This window comes from Piliocolobus tephrosceles, chromosome 1 (genome assembly GCF_002776525.5).
Source record: "Piliocolobus tephrosceles isolate RC106 chromosome 1, ASM277652v3, whole genome shotgun sequence".
NCBI classification, from domain to species: domain Eukaryota; kingdom Metazoa; phylum Chordata; class Mammalia; order Primates; family Cercopithecidae; genus Piliocolobus; species Piliocolobus tephrosceles.
Genome location: NC_045434.1, coordinates 182,150,002 through 182,166,887, shown reverse-complemented (window position 1 = coordinate 182,166,887; position 16,886 = coordinate 182,150,002). Strand labels below are relative to the sequence as shown.

General features: G+C 42.0%; 2 protein-coding genes and 1 pseudogene across 3 annotated transcripts in view; 2 read left to right on the top strand and 1 right to left on the bottom strand.

Annotated features, from left to right (window-relative positions):
• Positions 1–16,886, top strand: part of ZMPSTE24 (zinc metallopeptidase STE24) — a 49,921-nt gene that overhangs the window by 5,087 nt on the left and 27,948 nt on the right. The window contains exons 3-6 of the mRNA XM_023221250.2: positions 7,182–7,268; positions 7,809–7,925; positions 9,659–9,811; positions 11,599–11,740. Of these exons, the coding sequence (XP_023077018.1) occupies positions 7,182–7,268; positions 7,809–7,925; positions 9,659–9,811; positions 11,599–11,740 (499 nt within the window). The remainder of the gene's footprint in view (positions 1–7,181; positions 7,269–7,808; positions 7,926–9,658; positions 9,812–11,598; positions 11,741–16,886) is intronic.
• Positions 3,587–4,966, bottom strand: LOC111548686 (annotated as a pseudogene). The gene has a single exon (XR_002733494.2). The product of XR_002733494.2 is annotated as a phosphoglycerate mutase 1 pseudogene (transcript).
• LOC113225083 (NADH dehydrogenase [ubiquinone] 1 alpha subcomplex subunit 12) lies at positions 14,810–15,371 on the top strand. Its single transcript, XM_026455713.2, has one exon. It carries the CDS (start codon positions 14,837–14,839, stop codon positions 15,272–15,274), a length of 438 nt encoding a protein of 145 aa, XP_026311498.1. The 5' UTR covers positions 14,810–14,836; the 3' UTR covers positions 15,275–15,371.

The following is a 16,886-nucleotide window of genomic DNA, read 5'->3' as shown; positions in this document are numbered from 1 at the left end:
AGTTCTTGTTCTATACTGATTAATAGCTCCCATATTTTTCTTCATCTCCGAAAGGTCTGAATTCTCTGTTTAATGATGACAAGGCAATTAGATGAGATAGACACTATTGTCTTTCTGATGTTTGCTTCTTGGAAGTCCTTTGACTTTACCCCCTACAGGGCCATAGTAAAATGATAGGAAAAGCATTTTCAATCTCCTTGGTTGTCCCTGGTAAATAGTGCCAGGAAAGATAGACAGTAGCTTGGTAATTGTGGTTGGTGACTGTTTGTTCTAGGAGATAACAGAAATAGGGAGAATATGTATATAAAGTGAGAGCTTTGTAATGTACTGTGGCTCAAACTAGAAGCAGTACTGATGGGCTAAGGTTGGGAACAGTAATAGTCGGCATGATTTTCACTTCATACATAGTTTTTATATTTATTGTTTGATGTTTACAACAGTGAAGTAGAAAGGATAGGCATTATTATTCCCTTTTTATGGCTGAGGAAGTAAAGGCTTGGATAAATTAAAGGACTTGCATGTTTAATGGTCAGGGGACATGCTAATAAGTAGGATAACTGGGTTTCAAACTCTGTTCTTCTGAGTCTTTAAAATGACATTGAAAAAACCATTCTTGAAACTCTGAAGACTGCACCATGAATGTGCTAAATTTATCTCTGGGGATTTTGTGGCTGCATTTACGCTTGGCAGGAAGAATATTTTGGGTAACTTTGAAACCTTGTTTTGTTTGGAAACAAGTTCATTAATTTCTATTTGATTAAAATTAATAGGTTTGTATGTTTTGATCACAGAGATCAAGTGAGAAGATTAGTTTCGACTTTTTTTTTTTTTTTTTGCCATAGTACTTTCTACCTGATGGAACCTAAATAGAGTCCTTGTGTGGCCAGTTATGGTTGCCACTGTTCACATAAATATGACATTGCATCCAGACAGAAAATGTCCAGCCTCTCTGAGACACTTTCTCTGATATTTCACAGATATCAATAAAGGGCCCACTGAAGAAATGGAGTGGTTGGGGAGCAGAGTAGGGCAGAGTTGAAAAGTTTAAATTGTTGCTTCTGTAATTTTTGCATGTTTCTATGTGAGCAGTTTCACCTTCTTGAGCCTAAGTTTTCTCATCCTTAAAATGAGAAGTGGGCTGGCTACGGTGGCTCACGCCTGTATTCCCAGCACTTTGAGAGGCCGAGGTGGGGCGGATCACCTGAGGTCAGGAGTTTGAGACCAGCCTGACCAACATGGCGAAACCCTGTCTCTACTAAAAATACAAAAATTAGCCTGGCTTTTTGGCACGTACCTGTAATCCCAGCTACTCAGCAGGCTGAGACACGAGAATTGCTTGAACCCAGGAGGTGGAGGTTGCAGTGAGCTGAGATTGCACCATTGTACTCCAGCGTGGGTGACAGAGCGAGACTCCATCTCAAAAATAAATGAAAATAAAATGAGAAGTGTGTGGATGTTAAGCCATACCTTGTATGGTTTGTGGCAAGGACTAAGCGAGTGAGGTAATGTAAATGAAGCTCAATGCATAGGAATTACTTAGTCATTGGGTTTCTTTGGACAAGTTACTTTAACCTCTCAGTTAAAGTAACCTTTCAGTTAAAGAGTTTCAGTTGCCTCATCTATTAAATAGAGATGATTATACCCTTTTCCCTGCCTGCTTTTCAAGACTGTAATAGTGAAGCCAGGCATGATGACTCAATCCTGTAATCATAGCACTTTGAGAGGCTCAGGTGGGAGGATCACTTGAGCCCAGGAGTTGGAGACCAGCCTGGGAAACATAGTGATACTCCATCTCTGCAAAAAAAAATTTTTAAAAATCAGCTGAGTGTGGTGATGTGCACCTGCAGTTCCAGCTCCCTGGAGGCTGAGGTGGGAGGGTTGCTGGAGCCCAGGAGGTCGAGGCTGCAGTGAGCTGTGATCACACCACTGTACCCCCACCTGGTGACAGAGTAAGATCCTGTCTCAAAAAAAAAAAAAAAAATGTAGTGAAATAATATATGTGAAAGCACTGGAATTATTTTTTCTGGGATCATTAATTTTGCCATAGAACAACCCTGGGAGCATACTTAGTGAAATTATCAACATAGAGACATTGTAGAGTTCACCATGCGTTGTTTCTCAGTCCCCAGAAGAAACTAAACAAGGTTTGCAGTATCAATTTTCAAATGCATTTATAGATAATTCAAAATTCACATTAAAACTATCCTTAATGCTCATTTAAATACTGGACTTTTAATAATAGTTGCTCTAGCCTTTACTAAAAGCATTATAAGTCCTTAATTATACATTATTATTTTTATTTATTTACTTATTTATTTATTTATTTATTTTTTTGAGACAGAGTCTCGCTCTGTTGCCCAGGCTGGAGTGCAGTGGCGCGATCTCGGCTCACTGCAAGCTCCGCCTCCTGGGTTCACACCATTCTCCTGCCTCAGGCTCCCGAGTAGCTGGGACTACAGGCACCCGCCATCACAGCCCAGCTAATTTTTTGTATTTTTAGTAGAGATGGGGTTTCACTGTGTTAGTCAGGATGGTCTCGATCTCCTGACCTCGTGATCCACCCGCCTCGGCCTCCCAGAGTGCTGGGATTACAGGCGTGAGCCACCGTGCCCGGCCAATTATACATTATTTATTAGTATTGGGAATTGGCTGAAAGAAATACCATCCCAGGTCAATTACTTAAACAACTAGAGCATATGTCAGACAGTGGTGTCTTTTGGGAAAACAAGGTTTATGTCTAAGGTTCAGTTAGTTGTAGTAAAGTGGAAATACCTGGAGGTAGTGTTAGGGGAGCCTTTTGAACAGCAATTAATTGGGGCTGAATGCAGTAGCTTACGCCTGTAGTCCCAGCACTTTGGGAGGCCACAGTGAGAGGACTGCTTGAGGCCAGCCTGGGCAACATAGAGATACCCCATCTGTACAAAAAATTAAAATTAGCCAAGTATGGTGGCGCATACCTATAGTCCTGGCTACCTGGGAGGCTGACATGGGAAGAGCCTTTGAACCCAGGAGTTAAAAAATACAGTAAGCTATGGTCATAACACTGCTTCCCAGCCTGAGTGACAGAGTGAGACTTTGTCTCTTAAAAAAAGAAAACAATTTATTAAAGCAATGGTTTTCAAACTTTAATATACATCAGGTTTACCTAGAAACTGCTGGGTCCCACTTCCAGCTTCTGATTTGGTACATCTGGGGTAGGGCCTGAGACTTTGCATTTCTATGAAATTCCCAGATGCTGTTGCTGCTGTCCAGAGACCATATTTGAGACCCATGATATTAAACCAATCCAATGTACTGGTAACAGTCTAAAAGATGAATAGTTTAAAGTGTGGGTGAGATTGTGGGGAAACAGAAATACTCGAGTACTGCTGATGGGAGTGTAATTTGTTATAAACACTTTAGGAAATATCCTGATAATACCAAATAAAGTTGAAGTCCACCATGGATGGATCTAAGAAAATTTAGAGTATAAAAAGCAAATCGTAGACTGATACATACAATATGATGTCATTTATATACGTTCTTTAAAAGCATACATAAGGCCGGGCGCGGTGGCTCAAGCCTGTAATCCCAGCACTTTTTTTTTTTTTTTTTTTTTATATATACTATACTTTTTTAATAAAAGTAAATGTAACACATAACTAAATTCAGGATTGATCCCAAACTTCTAGAGCCAGGTCCTCTAGGGTCAGGGAGGAAACAGCCATCACATCACCATGCAGGTTACATTCATCCTCCACTGGAATGACTAGAGCTCCCAGGCAGTGGCCTGACTGCAGAAGAGCAGAGGACTGGCTCCTGGGGACAGACAGGCTCTGTTGCTTCTCCTCATTGGTCATGGCTTAGCATGGTTCCTCCCCACAAGTCCTTAGTAAACAACTCGCAAAAACCCAAGTTACTACCTTTAAACTCTGTTGGATAAGGGGAGCTTTTTCCACAGCTTGGACTGAGAACCTATGCTCTAGAAGTGCTATTCTGACTAGATTGTACAAAGGGAGTGGGTGCAGAAGACAAAATGGCTAAAATGAAAATGGGAGCGACCGGTCCCCATCTGCAGCTACAACTTAAGATGTCTACAGATGTGGTCAGTGTGACATGTGCAGGTGGGAGGGGCAGAGGGACAAGACGGGCAGGGAGGGTGCTCCTGGGGACAGTATCCTCCCGGCTGGCCTTCACTTCTTGGCCTTGCCCTGGGCGGCCACAGCTTCCATGGCTTTGCGCACCGTCTCTTCATCCCCCAGGAACTGCATGGGCTTGATAGGCTTCAAGTTCTTATCCAATTCATAGACAATGGGAATACCAGTAGGCAGGTTCAGCTCCATGATAGCCTCTTCAGAGAGACCCTCCAGATGCTTGACAATGCCCCAGAGGCTGTTGCCATGGGCTGCAATCAGTACATGTTTCCCCTCCTTGATCTGGGGAACTATTTCTTCATTCCAGAAGGGCAGCGCTCTGGCAATAGTGTCCTTCAGACTCTCACAGGAGGGTAGCTGATCTTCTGTGAGGTCTGCATACCTGCGATCCTTACTGATGTTGCTGTAGAAAGGGTGGTCGGGCTCCATCGGAGGTGGTGGGACATCATAGGAGCGCCTCCAGATCTTCACCTGGGCCTCACCATGCTTTGCAGCAGTTTCTGCTTTATTGAGACCGGTTAGACCCCCATAGTGCCGCTCATTGAGGCGCCAAGTCCTCACCACTGGCAGCCACATCTGATCAATGGCATCTAGCACTGTCCAGAGGGTCCGGATCGCTCTCTTCTGTACTGAGGTGAAGCAGATGTCAAACTCATAGCCAGCATCTCGCAACGCCTGCCCGCCGCGCTTCGCCTCCTCGTGGCCCGCTGGGCTCAGGTCTGCGTCGTACCAGCCGCTGAAGCGGTTCTCCAGGTTCCATGCGCTCTCGCCGTGCCGGATCAGCACCAGTTTGTGGGCGGCCATGGCGGCGGGCTGAGGATGCGGCACCGACTGCGGTTCGCAGATTCCCAATCCCAGCACTTTGGGAGGCCGAGACGGGCGGATCACGAGGTCAGGAGATCGAGACCATCCTGGCTAACATGGTGAAACCCCGTCTCTACTAAAAAATACAAAAAACTAGCTGGGTGAGGTGGCAGGCACCTGTAGTCCCAGCTACTCGGGAGGCTGAGGCAGGAGAATGGCATAAACCCGGGAGGCAGAGCTTGCAGTGAGCTGAGATCTGGCCACTGCACTCCAGCCCGGGCAATCGAGCGAGACTCCGTCTCAAAAAAAAAAAAAAAAAAAAAAGCATACATAAATCACTATTATTATTTGTAGATACCTATATGAAAATGGGAATTAGATTGGAAGGATACCCATGAAATACCATAGTACCAAAAACCCCGAAACCATGAGGAACTATGTCTGAACCAATGGGAATATTGTGCTTCCAGTCAAGGAATGTGATTGATCATTGTACTGCTAAGGTCCTGTCCTGTAGAGAGAATACATAAATTGATTCCTCTTGACAAATGAGTTGCACAAAGTTGTATGTGTTTTGGGCAGTAGAATTTCTTAAACATGCATTCTTTTCAAATTTTGAGCTGCTTCCTAGCTCCTCATGTCCTGGTTATTTAGTGAATGTCTGTGTTCACTTTATCTGCCCAAGACCAAGACAAAGGGTGGTGCTGAGGAAGAGACTTCTCCTGTGAAAGCCTGGCCCCTACCTCGCCTCTTCCTGACCCAGCAAAGACACAGATAATCCCATTCTGTTCCCCAGTTTAGTAAGTGGACATGACTCTCTACTTCTGTGCTTTGTCCTGATGGAAGAGGACTGTTTTCTTTCACAGAAAAGGCAATTATGGAGCCATATTAACATGGTTCAGATTCCATTTCTATCACTCACTAGCTTTTGGATTTCGAACTTCGTTGTTGTTGTTGTTGTTGCTGTTGTTTGTTTTTGAGACAGGGTCTCATTCTGTCACCCAGGCTGGAGTGCAGCACGATCATGGCTCACTGCAGCCTCGACCTCCCAGGCTCAAGCAGTCCTCCTACCTCAGCTCCCCCAAGTAGCTAGGACCACAGAATCATGCCACCATAATCGGTTCATTTTTGTATTTTTTGTAGAGACAGGTTTCACCATGTTATTCGGGCTGGGTCTCAAATTCCTGAGCACAAGCAATCTGCCTGCCTTGGCCTCCCGAAATGCTGGGATTACAGGCATATGCTACCACACCCGGCTGTTTAACCTTTCTAAGTTTAGTTTGTGATTTTGTTGTGATCTTTTGACAAAAGTGTTTTTTTGTTTTGTTTTGTTTTAGAACAGCTTTATTGAGGTAATTAATGTACCATACAATTCACATACCATACAATTCATCCGTATAGAGTGTACAGACAAAAATGTTATTTTAACTGCCTAAATTTAGTATCTCAGTGGTTTGTACTCATCTAAATGCATAATTTATGCTAAATGTTAAATAGGTCTTTTTTTTTTTTTTTTGAGACGGAGTCTCACTTTGTCGCCCAGGCTGGAGTGCCGTGGCACCATCTCGGCTTACTGCAAGCTCCACCTCCTGGGTTCACGCCATTTTCCTGCCTCAGCCTCCAAGTAGCTGGGACTACAGGCACGCACCACCACGCCCGGCTAAGTTTTTCTATTTTTAGTAGAAACGGGGTTTCACCGTGTTAGCCAGGATGGTCTCGATCTCCTGATCTCGTGATCCACCCACCTCGGCCTCCCAAAGTGCTGGGATTACAGGCGTGAGCCACCGCACCGGCAGGTCTATTTTTTAAAAAATTAATTTTATTTTGTTATTTTATTTTATTTTATTTGAGACAGGGTCTCACTTTATTGCCTTGCTGGAGTACAGTGTCACGATCACAGCTCACTGCAGCCTTGACTTCCTAGGCTCAGGCAATCCTCTCACCTTAGCCCCACAAGTAGCTGGGTCTACAGGTACTATCAGGCCCAGCTAATTTTTAAATTTTTTGTAGAGATGGGGTCTCAACTCATCTTGGTGCCCAGGCTGGTCTTGAATTGCTGGCCTCAAGCCATCTTCCTGCCTCAGTCTCCCAAAGTGCTGGGATTACAGGCATGAGCCACAGTACTGACCTCTTTTTTTTTTTCAATAGATGATTATTTTGTCCTTTCTTTCTTTATACCATGCTTTCTCATATGATAGTTTCTAGTACTGTTCAACTGCGAACAAAGTATGCTTTGTTTTATAGCTTATTCTTCTCTTTGGAGGAATACCTTATCTCTGGAGACTTTCTGGACGGTTCTGTGATTATGCTGGCTTTGGACCAGAATATGAGGTATGTGATTATTAGCATATATTTGTCATGGTATTTCTTTTGGCTTGGCAGGCTTTCTACTAAAGTTAATTTTTTGGCTTCTGCCAATGTTAGATTTGCCTCTCTGTCTGCATAGTCCTTGGTTACCCATGCTGTATTGGCATAACATTAGTTATGATAACAAATCCCAGAACATCACAGGCTTATTTGCAATGGTTTATTTCTCAATCACATAATAGTCCAGTGTGAGTATTTTTAGTTATCAGGTGACTTTCTTCCATGTGGTAAGCCAAGAATCCAGGCTCTTTATCTTAGGGATTTGTCTATATGATTTAAGGTACCTTTCATATAGTGCCTGTGTAGTAAAAAAGGAATTGTTTTGTTTCTTGTTTACGTCTCTCAAAAGTAAACTTTTTTGAAGGCAGGGATGATGTTTCAGAGCTTATATTATCCATAGAATCAAGCATATTGCTTGGGATGTAGTAAGTGCTCAGCAAATACTTGTTGATTTGTTTGCTAGTAGTTCATAAAAACTGGATTTTTGTTTTTTCTTTTGCTTAGATCACTCAGTCCCTGGTGTTTCTGCTGTTGGCTACACTTTTCAGTGCATTGACTGGTTTGCCATGGAGTCTTTATAATACTTTTGTGATAGAAGAAAAACATGGTTTCAATCAACAGGTATAATAAAGAATAACAAATGTTCTCTTTTAAATGTGAAAAACTTCTGTGCTTTTATCCTGTACTGTTTATAATTTAAATATAATTTACTATTTCAGAGTATGAATTGAGAAAAAACGGAACTGCAGATATGGTAAAGATCATAGCTGAAAGTCTTGGGAGCCACGGTGGCTCAGGCCAGTTGCCCTGGCACTCGGGGAGGCAAGGTTGGCCTACACATTCAAGGCTAACCTGGTCAACGTTGATTAAAAAAAATAAAAAGAAAAAAAACTTAGGCCGGGTGCAGTGGCTCATGCCTGTAATCCTAGCACTTTGGGAGGCCGAGGCGGGCGGATCACAAGGTCAGGAGATTGAGGCCATCCTGGCTAACACCGTGAAACCCCGTCTCTACTGAAAATACAAAAAATTAGCTGGGCATGGTGGCGGGCGCCTTTAGTCTCAGCTACTCAGGAGGCTGAGGCAGGAGAATGGCGTGAACCCAGGAGGCAGAGCTTACAGTGAGCCGAGATCTCGCCACTGTACTCCAGCCTGGGTGACAGAGCAAGACTCCATCTCAAAAAAAAAAAAAAAAAAAGAAAGCCTCTACTGGGTATAGTGGCTCACACCTGTAATCCCAACACTTTGGGGAGGCTAAGGCGAGAGGATCACTTGAGCTCTAGTGAGACTTCATCTCTACAAAAAAATTCTAAAAGTTAGCCAGTTGTGGTGGCGTGCACCTGTAGTCCCAGCTACTTGGGAGGCTAAAGCAGGATTGCTTGAGCCTAGGAGGTTGAGGCTACGGTGAGCCATCATTGTGCCACTGTACTCCAACCTGGGCAACAGAGCTAGACCCTGTCTCTTAAAAAAAAAAAAGAAAGAGGCCGGGCGCGGTGGCTCAAGCCTGTAATCCCAGCACTTTGGGAGGCCGAGACGGGCGGATCACGAGGTCAGGAGATCAAGACCATCCTGGCTAACACAATGAAACCCCGTCTCTACTAAAAATACAAAAAATTAGCTGGGCGAGGTGGCGGGCGCCTGTAGTCCCAGCTACTTGGGAGGCTGAGGCAGGAGAATGGCGTAAACCCGGGAGGCGGAGCTTGCAGTGAGCTGAGATCTGGCCACTGCACTCCAGCCTGGGCGACAGAGCGAGACTCCGTCTCAAAAAAAAAAAAAAAAAAGAAAGAAATTTATGTTATAAACTCTTTTAGCACTAATGTCTATTGTTTTTCAGCTACTGATAATCATTTGTTTGTTTATGACAGGGTCTCGTTCTGTCGCCTAGGCTGGAATGCAGTGGCAGGATCGTGGCTCACTGTAGCCACGACCTTCCAGACTCAAGCAATCCTCCAGCCTCAGCCTCCCTGGTATCTGGGACTATAGATGAATTATACTACACTGGGTTAATTTTTTTTTTTTTTTTTTAATTTTTAGTGACAGGGTCTCACTATGTTGCCCAGGCTGGTCTGCAACTACTGGACTCAAGCAATCCTCCCATCTAGGCCTCCCAAAGTGGTGGAATTACAGTCGTGAGCCACTGCACTCGTCCTCAGTTAATAATGGTTAAATGAATTTTCACCTGTAAGATGCAGGACATTTACTCGTTGTCTTAAGCTGCCTAATGTCATATAATATAGCTTCACTGCATGTTAATTTAAAAAATTGCTTTAATAATGTATCCTTTGTAGTTTTTTATCAGTTATTCAAAAAGCGAAACCAGTTTCTCAGTTTCTTGTGGTAATGTTTTCTTTTTGCAGACTTTGGGGTTCTTCATGAAAGATGCAATCAAGAAATTTGTTGTGACTCAGTGTATTTTGTTGCCTGTGTCTTCACTTCTACTTTACATTATTAAAATTGGGGGTGACTATTTTTTTATTTATGCCTGGCTGTTTACATTAGTTGTGTCTCTGGTGAGTAAAATCTTTATTTCATTTTCTTCACAAAAGTTCCTTGGTGAGATTACTGTAATCTTTATTGGCATGTAAACAGTTCTTAAGAAGCAGCTGAAATATAAATAGGTGCTTATATACATTTCCCCTTTGGTTTCTGCTTTTGATTATAGAAACAGGAGTGTTGACTGACCATAAATTTCCTTCTCCTTATGCTAACTCTTACAGGTCATAGAAACTAGTTGTTAGTCACTTTTAATGATTCAGTTGTCAGACAGTTTTGGGTTGTGCATTTGTGAGTTGCCACCAGAATGACTAAGTATGATAATTTAATGACTCCTGACTGACCTCCACTGCCTAAAATCATGGTTATTTTGAAGAGAAATGAGATTTAAGAGGGACAAGAGAAAGAAAGCATATATTTAACTGGCTTTCTTCTGCTTCCCTTCACCTGCCTTTCCCTTCCCTGTTAGACACTCTCTGCCTTCTTTGCCCCATCTACTTCCCCTTCCCCTTCTATCTTTAATGCATTCTTCTTCCTTTCCTTCTCCTTTGTCTTCCCTTGTCTCCCCAACTGCCACCTATTCCTGCTTCTCTTCTTCTCCTTTCCTTTTCCCTCTCACTCTTTTCCCCGATTTTCCCTCCCTCACATCTCCTATTCCTCTTCTCTTTCCATACTCTCAAGTGCTTCACAACACAAACACTACAACACAGTCAGAATGGTCTGTTCAGGGCCAGGCACGGTGTCTTATGCCTGTAATCCCAGCACTTTGGGAAGCGAAGGTGCGAGGATTACTTAAGCCCACGAGTTTAAGACCAGCCTAGGTAACACAGTGAGACTGTGCCTCTACAAATAATAGCTTTTTAAAAAGCCAAATGAAAAAGACCAAAGTGGTCTGTTCAGTACACCCAGAAATTATCATCTATCAGCTCTTCAACTCCACTGATGGTCAGGTTTATTTTATTTTATTTTTTTAGAGACAGGGCCTCCCTATGTTTCCCAGGGTGGAGTACAGTGGCTATTTCACAGGCATGATCATAGTGCACTACAGCCTTGAACTCCTGGGCTCAAGCAATCCTCCTGCCTCAGCCTCCTGAGTAGCTGGGACTACAGGTGTGTTACACCACGCCCCAGCTGAGGTTTATTTTAGTCTGAATTACGTAATGCTCATTGTTTCATTTTCCACTGATGGAATCAAGATCAGAAAATGGGCGGTAGTTGGATTTATAGGTATCTATTGTATGGCAAATTAAAGTAAGAGGAAAAAGAGCAGAGAAAATGCTCTAAAAATGCTTAAGGAAGTGCTTTTTCAACCACATTGTACAATTATGAGCTACAGGTAATTAATTTTAGCTGATAAGCTAACCAAGTAACAGCATACAATCAAGTTCTACGAATTCTTTTTTAGGAAAGACTTCAGGTCTATTGTGATTACGCTAAAAGGCAGAACTGCGTGTTATGATTGGCTCATGAAGCATCAGAAATCCCCAAGATAGTTTTGAAAGGACTATACTTATTACCACCTAGAGATTTTAATCACTGTTAGTAGCATTATCCTCTAAAATAAAATTCATGGGTTTACTCTGTTATCAGACTACTCATTTCAATTTAATTCATCAGACAGATATTATGCTCTTACTATCTTACTATCTGGTACTATTTGGGCCTGGAAATACCAGAGCAAGTAAGTTCCTTGTTCTCAAGTTTGAGGTCAACATAATTGTTTTAATATAATTTAATCTGTATAATAAAGAATGGTTTTTCTTTAAGAACATGTTTATATGTTGTTCTGACATTTGCTTTTCAGGTTCTTGTCACAATCTATGCTGATTATATTGCCCCTTTATTTGACAAATTCACACCTCTGCCTGAGGGAAAGCTTAAAGAAGAAATTGAAGTGATGGCGAAGAGTATTGACTTTCCTTTGACGAAGGTGTATGTTGTGGAAGGTAAGGCTACCTGGGGATAAGAAGGTTTTATTCAAGTGGTTTGTTTTATTTGATACTTTATTCTTAAAATTTTAATAAAAGAATAAATCAGTTTTTGTTTTTTTCTTTTTAAACTTTGTTATTTAAAGGCTAGGAGTTTACCTTTTGGCTTTTTAAGATTTACAGAAATCGATAACATAGGCCAGGGGTAGAAACTGGTGGCTTGATGCCAAATCCTGCTCTTGTCTGCAGCTGTTTGTTTGATTTTACAGTATTGTTTTGAGTTTTTGGCCAAGGTTTTTCACTCTCTGTTATATTATGTTATATGTTAGACTGATTTATTCACTTCTGTTATCTGCCTGGTTCTTTCAGGTAATTAAGTTGGACTCTTGACTAGTCAGATTCTGTTTAGTATTAGTTTGGAGGCTCTTAAACAAAGCCAGTGTTACTGACTTTGTCTCCTCCAACAAAATATCCAGTGTTCTGGAGGACTCACCTGAAGATTGATTACCAAAGACTGCAGTACCGTCGAGTACTGCAGATTCGTTATTCTCTGCTTTTTTGATGATTGCTTTTGAGATTTAAGTGGTCTCTTGACTGCTACTCAAATCTTGACTTTCCATTAACACCCCGTCTATTACTTTCTCTGACTACCAAAGTCTCAAAGAAGCCTACGGAGATGTAGAGAGAAACTGTTGTAAGGTTCTATGACTTTCAGAATTTATAAGGTCCATATAATGAATGTAGTAGTTCTGCCCCTGCCACTTGCCAGTTATGGGATCTTGGACAAGTAACTTCACCCTTCTGGGTTTCAGTTGTGTTTCCTCTAAGCTATGGTTTCACAAATGTTTTTTTGCAAAGGGCTAGATAGTAAATATTTTAGGCTTTGTGGGCCACTTGTTCTCTGTTGCAACTATTCAATGCTACTATTATAGCGCAAAAGCAGTCGTAGATAATACTAAACAAATGAGCATGGCTGTGTTCCAGTAAAACTTTATGAAAATAAATGGCAGACTGGATTTGGCCTGTGAGTTGCAGTTTGCTGATCCCTGCTCTAAAATAAAATATTACCAGTGAGAAGCAGCTGTGTTAGATGAAGAACTAGAAACTGAGAAGCAGTCACAGGGTTAGAGGAAAATAGAGATGGTCACAACTGAAAAGAATGAATCAACAGCAACTGGAAAAACTTAGAAATTTCAGACATTTAGTGGCTCCTGAGGATATATAGCCCAACTAAAGCCACAATTGGAGTAGCTTTAAAGTCTGTGGAGAAATGGTAGAAGAGTAAGCCAGTTCATACTTACTTCTTTAGCCTCTGAAATAACTACTGTTTTTTGTTTTGTTTTGTTTTGTTTTTTAGGTAATATTAAACTAAAAATTTAATCACTAATCAGTACAACAGAATAGTCTCTAAGCGGCTTTTACTAAAGGAGCAACCTAAGCTGCTGATCCCTTAAGTTATAATCAGATAATGTGAAATAATAGCTAATGCTATTGACAGTGGAGGTAGTCAATAAAATATGTAAAATATATCGGTGCTATTTTCTTTTTATCTTTTTTCCCCCCTACAACATCCAGAGTGTGAGAGCTATTTTCATTTTGGATAAAATAGTCAGGGAAGGCTTTATGGAGGGTTATGACCTGAGCTGGGTGTTAATGGGAAGTCAAGATTTGAGTAGGTTGGGGGCAGCATTTCAGACGTCAGGCTTCAGGGTCAAAAGGCTTGGGTTCAAATCATAGTTCTATCACAGATTACCAGTGCTGGGTTTAGTGGCTCCAGCCTGTAATCCTATCTACTGGGGAGGCTGAGGTGGGAGGTCAGGAGTTTGAGACAAACTACTTGTGTGACTGTGGACAACTTAGCTTTGCTAAACAGCAATTTACTCGTGTATAATATATGTTTTTATAGTTAACAATAGTAACAATTCTCAAAAATATTTCGAATGAATGAATGTTGTTGCCAACAATAACAACACATATTACATATTTGTAAATTGGTAGGGAGATTGTAGTGAAAAGCCAGGAATCTTGCTCTCAAAATATTATCAGATAGCAAGTGCTGTGCAGAGAATTAAACTAGTTTGGTCTGATAAGTTGATACTGTAGATTGGGTCATCAGATTAAGCTGAGACCTAAACAGAGAAGCTACCCACTTGACGTCAATGGGAAGATGTTCAGGGACCATAAAGAAGTCCAGTGTGGCTGCACCGTAGCAGGAGAGTGTTAGGAGATGAAATCTGAGACATAGGCAAGAATCAGATCACATAGGCCTTTGCAAGTCAGGGTAAGGAGTTTGGATTTTAAGTTCAGTGGGAAGAGCCATTGGAGGCTTAGACAGGAAAGTGACATGGTCTGCTTTGTATTTTTAAAATATCCTGGGCTACTGTATGGAGAATATATGTAGAGAGAGGCAAGAGTCTAGGTAGGACATAATCGTAGCTTAGACTAGGATAATAGTAACTAATGGAGAGAAGTGGATACATTTGGGACAAGTTTTAGGGATAGAGTTGATTGAATTTTCTAATTGATTGCATTGGGAGAATAAAGGAAAGAATGACATCAAAGATAATGGCCTAGGACTTTTGACCTGAGCAGTTGGATATATGGTAGTTTACTGAGATGGAAAAAACTGGGAGACTAGTATGTTTCTGGGGAATTAAGACTTCTAATGGTTGTATTACATATTGAGAAACCTATTAAACATTGTATTAGAGTTCTGTAAGCAATAGAAACCAACTGTGGCTGATTTAAGCAGAGCAACTGCTTATTGAAGCAATATTTGGGCCAGACGCGGTGGCTTATGCTTGTAATCCCAGCACTTGGGGAGGCTGAGGTGGGCGGATCACTTGAGGTCAGAAGTTCGAGACAAGCCTGGCCAACATGGCGAAACCCTGTCTCTACTAAAAAAAAAGTTAGCTGGGCGTGGTGGCGGGCGCATGTAGTCCCAGCTACTTGGGAGGCTGAGGCAGGAGAATTACTTGAACCTGGGAGGCGGAGGTTGCAGCCTGGATCTTGAGTCAAGATCATGCCACTGCACTCCAGCCTGGGTGACAGAGCAAGACTCTGTCTCAAAAAAAAAGAACAGGCGCACCCGGGAGGCGGGGTCTGCGGGGCAAGATGGAGTTAGTGCAGGTCCTGAGACGCGGGCTGCAGCAGTTCACCGGCCACGGCGGTCTCCGAGGCTATCTACGGGTTTTTTTCAGGACAAATGATGGGAAGGTTGGTACATTAGTGGGGGAAGACAAATATGGAAACAAATACTACGAAGACAACAAGCAATTTTTTGGCCGTCACCGATGGGTTGTATATACTACTGAAATGAATGGCAAAAACACATTCTGGGATGTGGATGGAAGCATGGTGCCTCCTGAATGGCATCGTTGGCTTCACAGTATGACTGATGATCCTCCAACAACAAAACCACTTACTGCTCGTAAATTCATTTGGACAAACCATAAATTCAACGTGAGTGGCACGCCAGAACAATATGTACCTTATTCCACCACTAGAAAGAAGATTCAGGAGTGGATCCCACCTTCAACACCTTACAAGTAAAGACAATGAAGAACAGTTGAAACATGCAAAATATGGAGCTTTTCATGTAATTACTCTTTTACTATTTACCATTCACTAGATTAAAATTGTGTGACTATAAAAAAAAAAAAAAAAAAAAAAGAACAGTATTTGGCCAGGTGTGGTGGCTCACACCTGTAATTCCAGTACTTTGAGAAGCTGAGGCAGGTGGATTACCTGAGGTCAAGAGTTCGAGACCAGCCTGGCCAACATGGTGAAACCCCATCTCTACTAAAAATACAAAAATTAGCTGGGCATGGTGGTGCACACCTGTAGTTCCAGCTACTGGGGAGGCTGTGGCAGGAGGATCGCTTGAATCTGGGAGATGCAGTTTGCAGTGAGCCGAGATCGTGCCACTGCACTCCAGCCTGGGCAAAAGAGTGAGACCCTGTCTCAAAAAAAAAAAAACCAAAAAAGAAAACCGGAAACAATATTTGATATCTTACAAAGTCTGCAGGAAAATTAAGTTTATGAAGTTCAGAAAATGGGCTGTTATATAGGAAGGCTAGGAACGTATGATCATATTGCAGAGGTGAGGACACTGCTGTGGCTACTTCAGAACACCGGATTCAGCCACTAGCACCTGCAGAATTAATTCCTCACTGCTTTGCTTTTTTGTGTAATTAGCTAACTATTCAGAGTCCCTAAGAGGTGCATCTGGTTGACTAAGCCAGGGCATGGGGCTAGCTGCTCGGAGTGCTGGAGAAACAAATATCTGGTCTTTCAGATTTCTCAAATGAGAAGCAGCCTCTCACGTGGTATGACACTCCCTAAACTCTGAAAGGAGATTCTAATTTTGAACAGGAAAAAAGACTACACGCAAGAATACAAACAACAAATACGTCTATAGGCATCACTGTGGAGATGTCAAATAGGTAGCTGTATGTATCAGTCTGGAGTTTTAGGGAGAGGTCAGCACTAAAAATACAGATTTGGAAGTGTCTGGCACATAGATGGTGTTTAATGCCGTCAATGAGGGCACTTACGAGAAGGGGACCAGGGTCAGAGTCAGCAGAGAAACAGCCAGGAAGGAGGATAAGGAGGAGAGGCCCTTGAGGTAGGAAGAAAACCAGGAGAAACTGGTGTCTCAAAAGCCAGGAGAAGATTGTGTTTTAAGGAGAAAGTGGTCAACTATGTTAAATGCTGCTAAGAGGTTGATTAAGAGGAAGCATTTTAAAGAAAAAATGGCAATGCCTTACATTTTTGTAGAATGTTTTGATTTTTGGAGTTCTCAAATACATTACTTCATACCTCAAGCAATATCATTAATCTATTCAGTAAATAAGCATCATTGAATATATAGTCATGCATCGCCTAATGATGGCAGTATGTTCTGAGAAATGCATCATTAGGCTTTTCATTGTCATGCAAACACCGTAGAGTATACTCATGCAAACCTAGATGGTATTACCTACTGCACACCTAGGTTGTATGCTATAGCCTCTTGCTTCTAGACTACAAACCTATCTAGCATGTTACTGTACTGAATACTGTAGGCAATTTTAGCATGATGATTAGCATTTGTGTATCTAAACATAGAAAAGATAGTGTGCTCTGCTACAACATTACGGTGGCTGTGAGGTCACTAGGTGAT

Bases quoted from the DNA above. Each gene is read 5' to 3' on its own strand.
- LOC113225083 (XM_026455713.2), top strand. From the start codon at position 14,837: ATGGAGTTAGTGCAGGTCCTGAGACGCGGGCTGCAGCAGTTCACCGGC.